The sequence below is a fragment of the Microtus oregoni genome, unplaced genomic scaffold (assembly GCF_018167655.1).
Source record: "Microtus oregoni isolate MIOR12 unplaced genomic scaffold, Mior012 000015F_ref0000493, whole genome shotgun sequence".
Taxonomy (NCBI): Eukaryota; Metazoa; Chordata; class Mammalia; order Rodentia; family Cricetidae; genus Microtus; species Microtus oregoni.
Window position 1 is genome coordinate 13,147,246 of NW_024543074.1, and position 16,992 is coordinate 13,164,237.

The following is a 16,992-nucleotide window of genomic DNA, read 5'->3' on the forward strand; positions in this document are numbered from 1 at the left end:
GAAAGATAGCTTGTTAAACATAATTTCTTAGAGCCTAAACATGGAAGACCTGAATATACACCCATATCCCCATAAGAAGTGGGGGAAGGTTGGGGGTTCAGACTCGTAATTCTGAAGTCCTTAACTCTAGCCTTGTTTCCGTACACTCACAACAAAACACTTTGAAAATGAATTCGGGACCCTGGGGAAGAACCTAACAACACACAAAAGCAGAAAGTGACGTGCCATCCACACTTACATGTATGAATGAGACAGCTAAGTTCAGGCGTCAAAGCTGAATCTCTTTGTTAAATTAATAAGATGAATTCACAAGAGAACACTCAGGAGTTTGCATAAGCACTGTCTTCATATGCAAGGAACAGAGAAACATGAACACATAGTACTTTTCCTTGCTCTGCAAGGGTGAACCATGTGTTACACTTCTCTCAGTGAGCCCAGGGACATATCCTAATACACATCATGCAAGCATTTGTGACAATCTTGAAGTATTTTCGCATTTAACATAAAACAGTGTGACCTTTGATTCCCTCTCTGTGGCTGACTTTAGACTGCTGTCCTCTGAGCAGCTGAGCTTTCTATTACAGGCTGTCATTCAGATTCCCTCTGTCATCCCTATTATTAGAATTGCTCTCTTGTAGACTTCACAATTCAAAAGGATGGTGGTGGTAAGAATACCTTATAATCAACAAAGTTTACCAGACATCATCAAAACTAACCCGCACACACAGAAGAAGTCACTTGACAAACAGCAAGGGGCCGGCCTCTAACTATGAAAGACTCTTGGAATGTGCCAGGGGAACTTTTGAAGTCAAGAAGATTCACAAATGTTCAAAGCTGCACAGGGATGCCCACAAGCTTATTCGTGTAGATAGGAAGATGCAAATACAGAAAAAAGAACCCAACTCGCCACTTAAAACATGCACAGTTCGTTGCAATATGGTATTAATTAGTTACCAGACCTGAAGCGAGTTGAAATACATCCAGGTTTTTAATGGAGAAAGGGCAAACCATACAATCTTCACAATAAAAGAACTATTAACCTTGAAAGATTAACTTCCACATCACAGAATGGCAAAACATCCTGACTTCTTCCATTTGCTCTACACTGTGACTGGAAGTGGAATGGACCGTTGCACCACGGCCAGCATTCAGCATAACCGCAACTTCTGGGTACTCACTTTAGCGGCACTAATGACTGTGGCGGTGTAAGACTGAATGTTGTCTCCACAGGCTCCACCGCGCGACTGATGACATCGAATCAGCTGGGGAAGGGGAAAAGAGAACGGCAGAGTCATTTTCTATTAAGCCGTTTAACTGTACACGCTATTAGACAGCGGCTATTTACCGCGCATGATAATGGTGGTGGGTGGGAATGTTTGCATGAGTGCACTGCAGACCAAACAGCTAAAACCCTGCTGAGACACGTTTACCCCTTTTTATAATCTTCTGGTGCCACTCGGGCAGTTTCATACTCAACTATGGTTTTAATTACACGATGAACGGGCTTTAAGAATTCATAAACTCTGAAATGGTAGGATTCCGGGTCTGGCAACCTTTCCACAAATAAATTTAAAAAACATAATCAAAGGACTTACACATAACTTCCTAACATTAAATATTTGACATACGAGCAAACTGGATGTTTGTTCCTCTTAATTTGTCTACAAGGATTATAAAAGGAAACCTAAAAGAACAGGCAAAACATTTTAGCCTATCTGCATGTCCACTGTGTCTGTGGGACAGCAGACAGAGTGTGCGCGCACCACGTAAGCACATACACTCACTGTCCACTTCAGGAGGACACTGCACTTGCGACTTGCAACTGTCACTGTGAATCATGATTTTAATTCTCATTCGCTCAGCAGAAACTCAGGACCAAACCCTTCACCGGCAACAACACACTTGCATTTACCAAAAAAAAAAAAAAAATCATAACTAAGATTCTCATAAAACATTTTTAAAGTTAAATGACAGCAGCAGGGCCTGTGAAGAGCATGATATTGTAACAGGTGTTTTCAAAGCCTGTGAAATGAATAACAAATTTTGAAACACACCTCAGATGACCTAAAACTGTGCTCTGCGGCACAGATTACCATGAAGTCCTTTTCTTCCTAACTTACATGAATGTAGCAGGCTAGAACACCTTAAGTCTGGTCCCTGAAGCCAAGCTATTTTTTAGGCCATGTCTATAAAGCCACGACAAATAGAGTTCAAGTTTTCTGATCAGCAAACTTTTTTGTCTCAGAATAAAATGTGGAAAATACTATTTTAGGTAATGGAAAGAATGGCTTGTTCATTCAACCACAAAGTCAAAGAATTATGAAAATCATTCCTCTGCTGCCCCCTGCTGCTGAAGCAGAGAAAGGCAGCATTGTGGCCAGCAAACACTATGTTAAAGAGAAAATAAACGTTTTCATATTAAATTAAGACTAAATATTCAAAGGCAAATGGAAAAACAAACATCACTCTTAACCATTTTGATTTAACTATAATTGAATCAGTTTGTACATGAAAATATGGTCAAAGCACAGCATAGAAAAAATTCCATTTTTTATCATTTTTATAATAAAAAATTATCATTTTTAAACAAAATCAGCATACGAACGAACTAAATTCCAGGAATTATTCTTAAGCAAAATGATCATTAAGGAACAAATACATTATGTTACCTTTCATAAAAGGTAATATAATAACTATATGCATGTACTAGGTACACTGGCACATAAAATATGAATACAAAATGTACACAAATGTATACAAAAATGTACACAATTACACATTAAATGAAAGTCTAATCTAAATGGAGGAAGAACAATAGGCAAAGATGATCAACAAATAAAAATAAATACAAAACACCTCAGCAGACGCAGGGATTTACTGCTAAGCCTCAGTTCAATACCCAGAACACGTGGTAAAGGGGGAGAAATAACTCTTCCAAGTTGTTCTCTAACCTCTATATATGCTTGTGTACATTTATACAAACAAACACACACATACACACACTAAGAAATATTATTTAAAAGGAACTTAAGGAACACCCCCAAGAAGACAGGCGGACTGTACACCTGGAGTCTGAGGCAGCAGTGGCAGCAGGCATGAGTCTAGTTTGCCTGTTAGGCAGTACAGGTGAGCAATCCTGTCACTACTTGTGAATTACAGGAACCGAACACACGAATAGATGCTGACATTCCAGGCTACCCACGCAAAGAGAGGGGCATTTGACTATGAAAGAAAACAGGAGAGAATCTGGTGCAAGTACCAATGTGAACGCCTCATTTCTACACCATGCAAATATGCATACACAGGTGTACAAATATGCATGCATTTCTGTAAGTGACATGTTCCCACTGAGAAGTTCTATAAAGAAACACACCTGAGTATGAAGATCACACGACAGGCCAAAGCTGACTTTCTAATGATTCTGTCCCTTAGAAAGGACAGGAAGGAGACTGGAGAGATGGTGTACGCTGCTCTTGCAAAAGACCCGAGTTCTGTTCTCAGCAGCCACATTAAGTGACTCACAGCTCCAGGAGGTTCCAACAGCTCTGGCTTCCTCGGGCACTGGCACTCATATACACACACACATGCATGCACGCACGCACACTCACAGACACACTGAAGCAAAATCTTTAATAAATAAGAGATAAGAGGAGCAGGAAGGATGGTTCTGTGGGTAAGAGCACCTGCCAAACAACCAAGAATCTGCCATAGAAATCTGAATTTGGATTCGTAGGGCCCAACAGGACCACACACGCTCTTGAGAAAGAGAACTTTGAGGAGTCAAGACAGGAGCACCACCGAAAAGTGCTAGCCACCAGCTTACCTCCAGATTCAGTGAGAAACCCTTCCTCACAAAATGAGACCAAAGCCAACAGAAGATGGACATAAGCCCCCTCATACTCACACACATAACACTAAACACATAGACACAAATGTCTGAAAGTGTTCTTCAAAATTTAATCCAACTTCACTAAGTACTATCATTTACAAATCTTTCTGCACACGAGGCTGCTTGGTTCCTGCATATGACACATACATCTGCAAAGACAGATATCAAAATCCAACCAACTCTCAAGGGAGTTGCTTCCTCTCAAAAACAGGTAGCTAATTAAACCTCCAACTCCACATGCGCAGCTTTCCACATGTGGGATACAATGGGCAGCGCCAAGGGATGGTTTACACACTTTCTCCGCGGACGTCTCCAGCACTCACGGGAAATGCATTACAGATATAAACATTAGGAGACACCATTATGTCACTCCATTTAACTGTGCGGCTCTTGCACTGTTTGAAAAGAGCAATTTTTATGGGAAAATGAAGAGAGCAGACAAGAAGAAGTGTAAATAGAGCACTCAGTAACACGCACAATATCTTAATTTTTGTAGACAGGCTTTTGGAAAAGGAATTAAGGACTTCGTCTAGAAAAATTATTTTCGTCAGCCCAGTCTTGATTCTGCACATTCCAGAGGCCAGTTGATTTACGAGTTCTGTGGCTTCACCAAGTACTTAAAGTACCACATCCTGATTTTGTCAAGAACTATTTTGCACTATTTCATAATATTCTCAAGATACAATAACCATGTAACCAAGAAAAATGAAACAAAAATACTAATCCTCAAAGCCAACAATACTTTTTATATTTTATTCTGTATTTACAGGCAGAGTCCTAAATGACATAAATCAAAATTTATGTTTTACATTGAACTGTACATAAATAAAATGCTTAGATATAAAGGCATATATATGCCTTAGATATAAAAGGCATATAGCAACTTTTACACACTATGGCAATCTTGGTGAACCAAGTTAATAACTGATATATATCCATATCCACTGAGGCCGTGTGTGCTATAATCATTACAGCAAGGAGCTGCACAATAGGGTTTAGGTGCTGACCATATAAGGCCAGGAAAATTGTCCCATGCCCCGTGACTCCAATCTATGCAAGAGACGGGTTTCAAATTGTTGTCTTTTAGAAAGTATCAGTGTGACAGTGAACTGCAGGCTTTATATCAATATTAAACAATCTCTAGGTGAGCAGCTCTATGCAGAAGCCAGGCTAGAACACCAAGAATCTACAAAGCTGCTGTTCAAGGACAGCTATCAGACAGTGACATATGCTGCTAGTCCCAACACTTGGGTGGATGCAAGAGGACAGGGACATAAGTCCAGCCTGAGCTTAAGACACTCTGTCACAATAAAACAAAAAAAAAATGTGCGTTTTCTCTCTGAGGTAAGGGCTCACTGTATGGCTGGACTGGACACCACAAGTTAGCCTAGATCTTGAGGTTACCCTCCAACCACTGCCTCCCAAGTGCTAGAATCAGAGGTATGACCCGCCAGACTCAGCTACAAATCCTTAAGAGTCAGATTAGTGGGTGCACAGATAAAACCTTGTAAAACACTCACTAGTGGTATTCACAAGAGAGCATCAATACAGAGTAGGGACAGTCCTTCCACACCTGCTCCCTCATAACTAACCTACATCTGGACCGTGCCTTACCTTGTTTTCTGCATAAGCAAGCCAGCGGCTCCCAAGAGCAATGGGATTCATGTTTGGCCCAGGACAAGGATAACAGCCTGCAAGTTCCAAAGAGCATTATTAAGAAATTTAATAATTTTTTTCATTAATGCATTATTTCTTAATAAAAGAAAAACCAAAAAAAATCAAACATTTAATTTTTTCAAAACCTCATAAAATTCAAATGACAGTGTTCAGTGTTAGGGTTAGATTGAGACAAGGTCTTTTTATATACTCCCGGCTGGCCTCAAACTCATAGAGATCTGCTTGCCTCTACCCCGAGTGCTGGGATCAAAGGTGTGTGCTACCATGCCCGGTCCAGTATTCATTATTTTAAAACTTAAATGACCTTTTTTTTTTTTTTACTTGTTTACCTTCCTGATGTATGAGCTCTGCTCCACTGACACAGAAAGATCTGGTAACCACTTTTTACTAAAAAGCATTTCTACTGTTATCCCTGAAAACAATATGAAGGTAGAAGGAAATGACTTAAAGGTTGACGTTCATAAATTTAAAAAGAATTTTTGGAGAGGATAGAAAGCATAGAGTAAGTGCAGGAAGTTAATGTTAAGAGATCAATTAAAACCACACCGAAACATATGAGTAAGAAAATGATGCAATGACAATGGTGAAAAACACACAAAGTGACGTGGCCAATAAACATAAAGAACGCTCAAAGGATACCTTGGCAGAGAGATTCTGGAAAACTAGATAATGCTATGCTTGTATTAGCACTCCATTTCATTCTTCTTGGTCCCAGTGTCAGCTATGACTAGCAGTAAATGGTTCTATGATGTATTTATTGTCTATGACTTTATATACTCTTGATTAGGGGTACACAGTGTTAAAGATGGCTCTGTTCTCTTTATTGTTGAATCTCTAGGGAACGGTGGTCCTGCTGTCATTGCTCAAGGCATATGTATGCTGGCATATATGAACAAGGGCATCCTGAAGACTGTACAATTCTCTCTATGCACTATGCTCCTATTAAAATGAGACATTTGAATGCTTAACATCACACTTGAGGTAGCTAATCTCCAGAATTGTCTTTAAAGGTCAAAAAGGGAGGTGGGGGCAGGACTTACAGGACATGCCAAAAGTGGTCTCGAGACCAGTCAGAATTACTATCTCAAAATAAATAAATAAATAAATCCAAAGTCTAAACACCCTAACTTCAAATCAGCTCCCATAACTAGTCCGAATGACACTAGATAATAGCCCCTATCTTCTTCCCATGTGGGATTGCAACCTCAGGAAGACAAATTACTTTGTGGTTCTAGGTTCTTAGGAACTCAAGAAGACCTCGGGAATTAAAAGTTGGTGTCAGCCAGCCAGCACCATCCGAACTGTATAAGTATTATTAACTGATCTCCAGGTAAACTCTAAAAACAAGTGAAGGGGTGTAGGGATGGTTACCAGCCACTTAACAACGTGAGCAGAGGCAACTGGGCCTTAACAGAACTCAGGCTTTCAAATTTCCATGAAGGTAGAATCTAAGCCACCCAAGCAATGCCTATGCCATTGCTTTTGGTGTAGCGGCTAATCTGAATACTCAGGAGGCTGAGGGCAGGGCTGCAGTGAGGTGAGGTCAGCCTGGCCTAGCTCCCTGTATGGGTAAAGAATTTTAAAGGAACAGGAAGGTTCAGCAGCTTTGCCTGACAGCAGGCCATAAGGTTGTTCCTACTACAGACAACTTGAGCACATTAGGTAACTAAGACTTCACTACTCTCAGTCCTGTGGCTATGATGATCAGACGGGCCTCTTCCTCCCGTGTGCTGTGCCAAAGGCTAGAGGCGAGGCACACCACTAATGGCCTCAGTCAGCTGACCTTTAACAAAGGTACCCAGGTGAGCACAGAGTGAAAGATGCTACCTGTGACTAAATGACGCTGGACCCCAGCTTCACATCACATACATACGGTAGAAGATGAGGGCTCAATCCATGTATCCACATGGCAGACCTCAAAACTCTGCAAATCCAGTTACAGAGGATCTAAAGCCCTCTTCTGAACTTCAAGGGCATTGAGGAAAAACACTCATACACATAAAAACAGTAAAATAAATGAATCTAAAAACCATTTTAGTTAGTTTAGAATGAACAATACTTAAAAGAAAAATATGATGCCAGGCGTGGTAGCACACACCTTTAACCCCAGTACTAAGAAGACAAAGGCAGGTGGATCTGTGAGTTCAAGGCCAACCTAGTCTATCTACCAACAACAACAACAAAAACAAAGTAAATTAGATGAGGGGCTGTTCACCGCCTCAGAGTTGGTAAAACAGTTTCTTCCATTGATAATGCATAGTTTTAGCTGAAGAGGTTTTCAGAAGGACATCATCAAAATGAAAAGAAAAGCTGGAGAGATGGTTTGGTGGTTAAGACCATTTGCTGGTCTTACAGAGGACCTGGGGTTCAACACTCAGGACACACATGGCAGAAAAGTAAAAAGACAACCAGCAGAATGGAGGAATATCTTTGTAACCCATAAGTGACAAGTGACCTATTTTAGAAAATTTCAGCCACTCAATATTAAGATTTTTTAATTTAAAAATGAGCTAAGATATACACTGGCAAATACATAAAAGTAATCAGTATTACTAGCCATCAAGAAAAAAACATATAATTACAAAAACTTGCAACCAAATGTTTATAACCATGAGAACTGAAAATACGTCCACATAAAAACTAAAATGTGGATTCAGTTTCATAAAAGCATCAACCACACATTCCAGAAGGATATATAAAGTATTATCTGTTAACCAATTAACATACACATGTCTAATGGCCATAAAATTTAGGGTCATTACATAAGAAATAAATAAGACCTGAACAGTATGTGTGGTGATGCATGTCTATAATCCATTCTTGGGACACTGAGGCAGGACAGTAAGAACTTCAAAGTCAGCCTGGGCTATAGAAAATCCAGAATTCAAAAAAAAAAAAAGAAGAAGAAGAAGAAGAAGAAGAAGAAGAAGAAGAAGAAGAAGGGATTGAGGGAGGGAAGGCTAGACAGACGAAAGGAGGGACAGAAAGAATTAGGCAGGACAGCATACAGAGGTGGAGAGGTGGAGGAATAATGAAGACTACAAACCGGGTGGAAGGAATGCTACCCTATGTTCTGTTAGACACAAGTCACAAAGATCACAGGTTAGACGAGAGTAAGAAAACCTGAACACGACCCAGAAGGATGCACACTTATCTAAGAGCGGTGAGGATCCCTGCACATTATTTTTTGTTCACTTTGCATGTATATGAAACATACAAATTTCAGCACAATGTATCAACAGGTGGTGGGAATCATATTCAGGAAGCAGGAGTCACGGTTCGGTTCACTGCACATGTACATACATGCAGACTTTTCTGCCCAGCGCCAGGAGACACCAGAGCAGCCCTCTTTACCTTGTGAAAAATCCAAAGTCATGGCAGTAAATTTAACAGCCAAACCGACCTAGATGACAGGACTCCAACCCTTTCTGCTGCATAATACAAACATGTGGGAGTGGTCATTCCAAGCCAGCCTGGATAGACACCAAGGCACTGCTTTCCCAAAATATGAAGAAGAAAAAAAGCAGCAAGCAAGCAAAGCAGTTCTTACCCAAAATTTTAACTTTGCATTTTAAAGCTACTTTAAACTCATTTCCATGTGTTCCATGTGTTGTTCATCATTAACATAAACAAAGAACAGACATTCTAGCACTAATAACATTAGGATTGCACCAAATAACTTTCCTTCTCAAACTGAAACACAGGCAGATGCACAGAGCCTGTTTATCAGACCCCGGGTCTCTCTGGAGATTCTGTATCTGCCTTTCAACTTCAAAGGATCCCTAAAATGACTGCTAATGACATCTATCAGTCTTTGTCTTTTGTTTTCCTATTCATACCTGAGTTTTGAATTTCCACATCGGACAGCTGCTCAAGACCAACTTTCTGTACATCCAAACACAAAGGTGTCCCCTTTCTGGCCCTATTAGGTGCATTCTGTTAACAGCCCTCTATCAGCTCCCTTTACCTGCTCCATCCACTCTTTGGCACAAATCCCCAGGATGCCTGCTCTGATGGGCACAGCAGGCTCTACTCATTTTACAATACTTTCATTGTATTCACATATAAGGGGGCCTTCAGCTAGGAATGCATTATGCAACAGCTTCCCATTCTACCTCAGAAGTTAAATGTCTGCATGATCAAAACGACACCCTCATTAGGTGGCGATCTACACAGGGCATGATCCTACTTCTTTCAGAACTGGGTACCAGGCTGGACGCAGCTGAGCTGGTAAAGAGCTTGCTTAGCCCATGCCAACTATAGACCCAATCAGTACTACAGAAACAAGGCATTACAGGCACTCCAGAGATGGGGGCATGTGGATAAGGAGTTCAATGACATCCTGAGCTACAGGACGAGGCTAGCCTGGGCTACAAACAAGCAACCCCACTGGGTGTGACTAAACAGAGACAAGGCACATGCCACGCGGGTAAGCGAGCTGCCAGAAGACATCATAGTGTCCGTCTCCCAGCTCCTCAGTCAACCTCTGTAAGAAATCCAAAGACAGAAAAATACATGAGAACTGTATCAACTTTGAATACAGCTAAAGAAATTAGCTGAAGAATTTGGATGGTGCAAAACTGAAAAAAAAAAAATCCCCCATTAACACATTGGCACAGTATGTCAAGTACTGTGGCAGAATTTGACACTTGACACCAAATTTGGTGCTGTTTTAAGTTTTGTTATGTCTGCTTTGTTTGAGATAGAGTCTCACTGTAGAGCTAAGTCTGTTCTGGAACACACTATGCAAACCAGGCTTCAAATTCACAGTAACCATCTTGTTCCAGCATTCAAAGTGCTAGGATTTCAGGTGGAAGTCAATAGGCCTGGATCATGACTTCAATCCCTTGAGTAAAGCCGTAATTCAAGGATTCCGATTCTTGATGAGTATCATTGGTCCCAACTTCAAACTCAATCCCTAGAGTGAACAAATCAAGTACCTACTCCTGAGAAAGATACTTCCGAGTGGAGTATGAAATGAGACCTGTCACTAGGACAAGAAAGCATTTATTAATGACGATCAACAACACTGGAGCAAAAACCACAAAAGTCGTTAATCACAGAAGGACGCAAGAAATCACAGGGTTTTGTTGTTGCTCTAAACCCTTTACTGACTTTTTGGTTGATTGGTTAATTGGGGGTTTGGATTTTTTTTTTTTACTTGTTTTTCAATGCTAGGTATTGAGTCAGAGCCTCACACAGACTGAACGTGTGTGTGTGTGTGTGTGTGTGTGTGTGTGTGTGTGTGTGTGTACAGCCTCTGTTCACTTTTTATTGTAAAAGTTGCTCACTCAGTTGCCCACATATGACTTGAACTTGTAATCCTCTGGTCTTATCCTTCTACATAGCTGTCAAGCATGAAATAAAACACATCATTATATTTTATGTATTATGCAATCTCTACTAATAGAGGCTTTGAGGAATCCCAAGTCTATGAGAGTATGTGAGAACCCCCTTGTGACAGACTACAAGACAATGATGGCTTAGCGAGCAGTCTGCATGGCACTTAAAAAGACAGAGACACTGGTGACACTTGAACTGTTCCTCCTCTCGTGAACAATTCACAAAGGACAAGAGACACTAAGACTGGAGGACAATGGCTTCAACTATTCAGTGGGTCCAGAAACTCAAGGTTAAGTATTTAGGAATATACAATAACGATGTTCCATAGAGAGACGTGATCATGGGGTGGGGGGAGATAGGGAATGACAGAGAGACACCATCTCTCCCTCCTCCCCGTAATATTACCCTAGCACTCAGAGGCTGAGGCAGAAGGGTGGCAATTTTAACACCATCGTGGGTTAAAATGAGAAAGACTGTTAAAAAAAGAAGAGCCAGGGCAAGACAGAAGGAAAAGGGAAGGGCCAAGAGGGAAGGGGAAAGAGCACGGGAAAAGAAATTTCTCTGAAGTCTAATGTGCAAGTCACCAACTCTAGCTTCATCATTACATCAAAACTGTTACTAACTAGCAAAGGATAATAATTTGTATTTTTCATAAATAATGAAAATTGTGAATTTTCAATTGTAATACCAATGTTATAAAATTAGAAGCTTCTATGTACTTTAATGCCATTTACTACTTATGAGAAAAATATTAACTACTGATAAAAATCATTTAATATGCAAATTTGCAAACATAATTTCCATTTACACACACTCCACCCATCAGATAATGGATCACGAAGATGGTCATAATAAAGTGCTTGCCATACAAGCCTGAAGACCCTAGTATAAGCTCTAAAGCCCACGGAAAGGTGGAGGGAGAGGAGCATCTGCTGAAAGTTGTTCTCCAACCAGCACGCGTATGCCACACCCTATGTATCGACAAGATACAAACAGTAGTAAAAAATAATTTTTAAAGACAATGAGGGAGCAGGGCAGTGGTAGTGAACAACTTTAATCCCAGCACTCAGGAAACAAAACAAAAACAATGGGGGGCAGAAGAGATGGTTCACCATTTAACGTTCCTTTATGGGGTAGCAGCTTTGGTTCCCGCCACTCATGCTAGGTAAGTGCCTGTAATTCCAGTTCCAGGGCACCAAGACCTCTTCCTGCATCTGAGTGCACCTTCACACATACATACAAAATTTTTAAATAAATAGGACTTTAAAAGAAAACCAATGATGTTTGTCTCCACCACCCCATTTCAATGTTCTGAGCAATTAAATTGATACAGAAGTAACTACCAAGGAATACATGCTCCAGAATAAAGTTAAATGGGGTTACAACGGGGCTGGAGAGAAGGCTCAGAGGTTAAGAGCACTGGCTGCTCTTTCAGAGGTCCTGGGTTCAATTCCCAGCAACCACATGGTGGCTCACAACCATCTATAATGAGATTATGGTGTTCTCTTCTGGTGTACAAGCATACATTTAAGCAGAACACTGTGTACATAATAAAAACCTAAAAAAAACCATTGCCTGGTTGTGGTGGCACACACCTTTAATCCCAGCACTCTGGAGCCAGAGGCAGGAGGATCTCTCTAAATTCGAGGTCAGCCTGGTCTACAGAGCTAGTTCCAAAAATGGTTACACAGAGAAACCCTGTCTCAAAAATCAAAACAAACAAACAAAAAATGGGGTCACAACAGAGACACTTAGTACTGAAGAGGCCTTCACACCTTACTTGTAATCAATATCAAATAACAAGAAAAATTTAAAAACAACAAAACTAAAAACAACCGCTGAAAAGGAATGAGAAATCCACAGGAAAGGCCCGGCTGCGGCTGCGGCGTCCCACTGTGCTCTAACTCATCTGCACCACGCAGGACTCCGGGCGCCTATGCTGCCTGCCTGTTCCCACTGCAGATGCATGAACAAGGTGACGACTGAGCATAAGGGGGAACAACTCAGAGAAAAGGATTAAGGGCTTGGAGGGATGGGCTAGACTTACAATTCTTCATGCTCCACAAAGGTGAAACATGAGCCATATTGAACTGTATTATATAGTATGATGTGTAGTATAGGGTGCAGATAATTATCTCTAATACCCAATGCGGATAGAACAAAGAACTTGTCCTTATAGGAAAGGAACAATACCTACATGATACTACCTGAGGCTCAATATGGGGCAGCTACTCAGTAAAAGTCTGTGTACTCCATATTGTATTTCATGTCATCCTTTCAAAATAGAAACCCACTAAGCTATTTCTATAATATATATCAGACTCTTTGGTGAACTAAAAAAAGGGAGAACATTGTGGGGGGAACTATTATTTTACTGGGCTGCGGGAAAAATAAAATTTAAAAGTCATTCTGGGACATTTTGAACAGCTCACTGATCCCTGCCAGCATTTCCAGACCGTCTCTGTCCTTCACAACTCGGCATGCCAGGCCTGCACATTCCAGTTCCTTAAAGTTAATTAGCTCCCGTTCACTTCTCCTCCTACCCGAATCCTCTGCCTTTCTACAAAACCTAGCACTGAGTTTGTGTTTGAGCACCGGGTGTAGCTAGAGAGCTCCTGACAGCAGTGAAATGATGGGCGGGGGAGGCAAAGGAAGGGGTAAGCAGCCCCCCAAGTTTAAATTCCTTCATAGAGCACAAGGCAATCACCTCTGGATGTACAGAGGACATGCTAAATGATCTGCCTCAAAAACAGCTACGGGAAACAGGGAGGGGCCTCAATATGAGGATATAAAGAAATCTTACGCTATATTCAAAAATATGAGGAAAGTGCTTTGGCATGGTAAAATTCCTTCTAAGATTAGAAGCTACGAAGTAATGGCGCCCATGAGAATCACAGGCAGAGACCATGGCTGAAACCCACTGCTGACAGCATCCAGTCAGCAACAGAAACACAAACGCACAGATAGGAAGTAAAATGATTTGGTACATACTTGTGACAAAAAATTTTTTTGTGAAAGTACAGCTATCAAAGGCAGCGATTTTCTCCTGCAAGACTACGACGAGGATCCTAAAATTAGAGGGGAAAAACCAGAATGGAAACGTGAGTGAATGAGAAATTCTACGAATTGAATTATAAATAATTAAAATCATACTTTTAAAATAAAACATTTCTAATACATAGGGTAGAAATATCTGACTCCAAAAATCTGGAGAATAAAAACAAAGAAATCTTTCATACAAACCAAGTGACAAATTTTGGAGCTATTACTGGAACAGTTTCACTTTCATATTCTGATTAAACAAACAACACTAAGAATGGATAATATTAACCAGTGGGCTACTTACTAAATGTGGTGTTCAATGCTATTTAAAGTCACAATTAAATATAAATGACTTTATATAATCTATCACTTAAAAAGGTTGCAGAATTTCTCAGCACACCCAACAAAATCTGAAAAGATTGCCACACAGCATGTGCCATTTCTTAAGAGTTGATATATTAATATTAATAACAATCTCTATAAACAATAATTTAGAAAACAAAATTTACAAATAACCAGGGAAATGATTAAGAATTTACAGATTGTATAATTAAGCTATGATTTTAATGTTCTAAAGTGAAATTACTATAATACATTCCAAATACTGAATTACAATTGACTATTTCTTCTAGAATAACAAATCCCACATTTAATGACTATTTCAATAAAACATCATTCTTATTACTACATAATTCACGTAATTTTTTTGAAATTTTAACAGGTAAATCTAACTAACTCATGCTAAAAAAAAACTGGTGGGGAAAAGAGTAAGATTTATTATGTAAAACACATCCCACAGCAAATGAGTCTTAAAATGCTTCAGAAAACTCTCATTTGCTGAAGCAGAAGAATTCTAAATACTATTACTACTTCTATTATGCTATTGCTATTATTATTCAGTCTGTCTGTTGAGAACACCCATCCTTGGATACACTTTCTTCTGTTACTAAGTAAGTGATGTGTTGACTGCTTTGTGTGCACTCTGCACATTAGAGCCAGAGACAGTCTCCCCACAAGGACACAGCACTTCACACTCAACAGCAAATTTAATTTGTATCCTAGCATTAAAGGATGACCCAAATCGTCTCCCATCCTTCAATTCCTCACACTCCCAGCACAGAAAGTACCAGCATCTCTACTGCTCCCTTACACATAATATCCACCATTTTAAAAAATCAAATAACGAAGCACACAAAAAGGAAATACAGCCTGTTGTTGAGTCTGTAGACGCTTCCCCAGGTATGGAGAAGCATGCCTGTGATCCCAGCCACTCAGAAGACTGAGACAGGAGGATCAATAGCTTGAGACAATAACAAACCATAAATATAGTAACATTCTATATGAAGAAAATCAGCAACAAAATATACACGAAGACAAACAGAGAGACACAATTACATAATTACCAGAACCAAATAAAGAGTTCTGAATTCTGTGTGCTAAAGGGTGTTCAGGACCTGAGTGTTCACTTCCCTCTCTGAAATTCACTTTAGAAAATCATTTCTGTGCTGGATACAGTGCAAAGCCTGCCCAATCTATCAGATACACTGCTGTTGAGCTGTACAATGGGCATTCATAATATTTTAAATAAAAACTATAAAATCAAGAGTGAAACTACAATATGATCAAGTTAAATTATACATAATATAAACAGAAATAATTATAAGAATTCTTTTAAAAGTACCTTAATAAAAGCTGAAAAATGAAAATAGAATACACAGAACACAGATAGTAACGAAAAGAAAAACACTAACAGAATACTAGTCACAAAAAATAGCATAAAATAGCCACAGCGTAAGAAAATATAAACATCACCAATAACAGAAACTCAAAATAAGCAAATGGGCACTGACATTTAAAAAATAAATAAAAAGTAGGCGGGGATGGGAGGCTTTTAGCTTGGCATTTAGAGACCTTGCTGCAGAGCACAAGGGCCTGAGTTTGGATCCCCAGAACTCACAGGAACATCAAAGCCCTTCTGTAGTTCCAGCTTTGGGGGGGACGACAAGATCACTAGAGGGAGCTTGCTACTGAGACTAGCCAGGTCGGGGCTCTAGGCTTGACCCTGCCTCAACTAACAGTGTGCAAAGATGCTGGTGGATGATTCCCAACACCAACTGTAGGCATCCTTGGGTGCATATGTTCACGGGCACCTGAACACACACACACGCATGTACATGTGAGAAACAGAAGCAGTGGAAGGGAAGCTTGTAATCCCAACAGTCAGGGTGTCAGGGGAGTCTGAACAGGGCCTGTACTCCACAGTAAGACCCTGGCTAAAAACACAAAAGAAACACCAACTTATTCACGCATTCTACCAACAGAAAAAATAAAAGAAAATCTACAGCTAAAAATAAAAATGGCAAGAATGATGATAGAAAAGGAAAACAGCTCAGGGTAAGAGAAGTTTCAGCTCTCCAAGAAACCATTCACATGGCAAGGAAGGAAACTCTTAGGAGATGAGGTCAGGTGAAGAGGGAGCACGTAAGAATGTGACACTTGTCTGCCTTTGGTCACAGGCAGAAGTCACTGGAGAATTTAGAAAAGAAAGCTGGCACTATGATAAAAGTAGGTCTACCTGGGGGAATGCAGACACTGAAACAGTAGAGATAAAAGACAACGGGTTAGAACCGAGGGCAAGCGGGTACTGTGAAAATAATCAAGTCTATAAGCAATGAAAAGAAAGAAAAGGTGTGTGAAGCAAACATGTGGCAGACGATTTCTGAAGACTGACTCGGTCACAGCACCGTGGGAACTAACTAGAAGAGGCAGCAGAGTGTTCGATGCAGGACAAAGAGGAGCTCCTGCGTTCAGAATCTCAGGTGAAGAAGAAGATATACAATCTGGATGAAAAGATGTGGGAGGCAGCTAGGAACACGAGCCAGGTAATCAGGAGGCAGACATAGGAGAATAGGGTATTCAAGCCTTGCCTGGTCTACACATTGAGCTCAGGGGTAACTTGAGGTTTGGCCTGGACCCTAAGGACTTGGCATCTGGTGGCCATGTGTTTGATTCCAAGAACCAAAAACGAGTACTAAGGGTAA

The 16,992-nt window shown here is 40.3% G+C and overlaps 1 protein-coding gene across 9 annotated transcripts in view; it reads right to left on the reverse strand.

Moving 5' to 3' along the window:
• Bcas3 (BCAS3 microtubule associated cell migration factor) overlaps nt 1–16,992 on the reverse strand; it is a 474,306-nt gene that overhangs the window by 359,795 nt on the left and 97,519 nt on the right. For all 9 annotated transcript variants that reach the window (XM_041664855.1, XM_041664856.1, XM_041664853.1 and 6 more), the window contains exons 9-11: nt 13,901–13,977; nt 5,504–5,580; nt 1,179–1,262 (exon numbers count right to left, since the gene is read on the reverse strand). In XM_041664855.1, the coding sequence (XP_041520789.1) occupies nt 1,179–1,262; nt 5,504–5,580; nt 13,901–13,977 (238 nt within the window). The remainder of the gene's footprint in view (nt 1–1,178; nt 1,263–5,503; nt 5,581–13,900; nt 13,978–16,992) is intronic.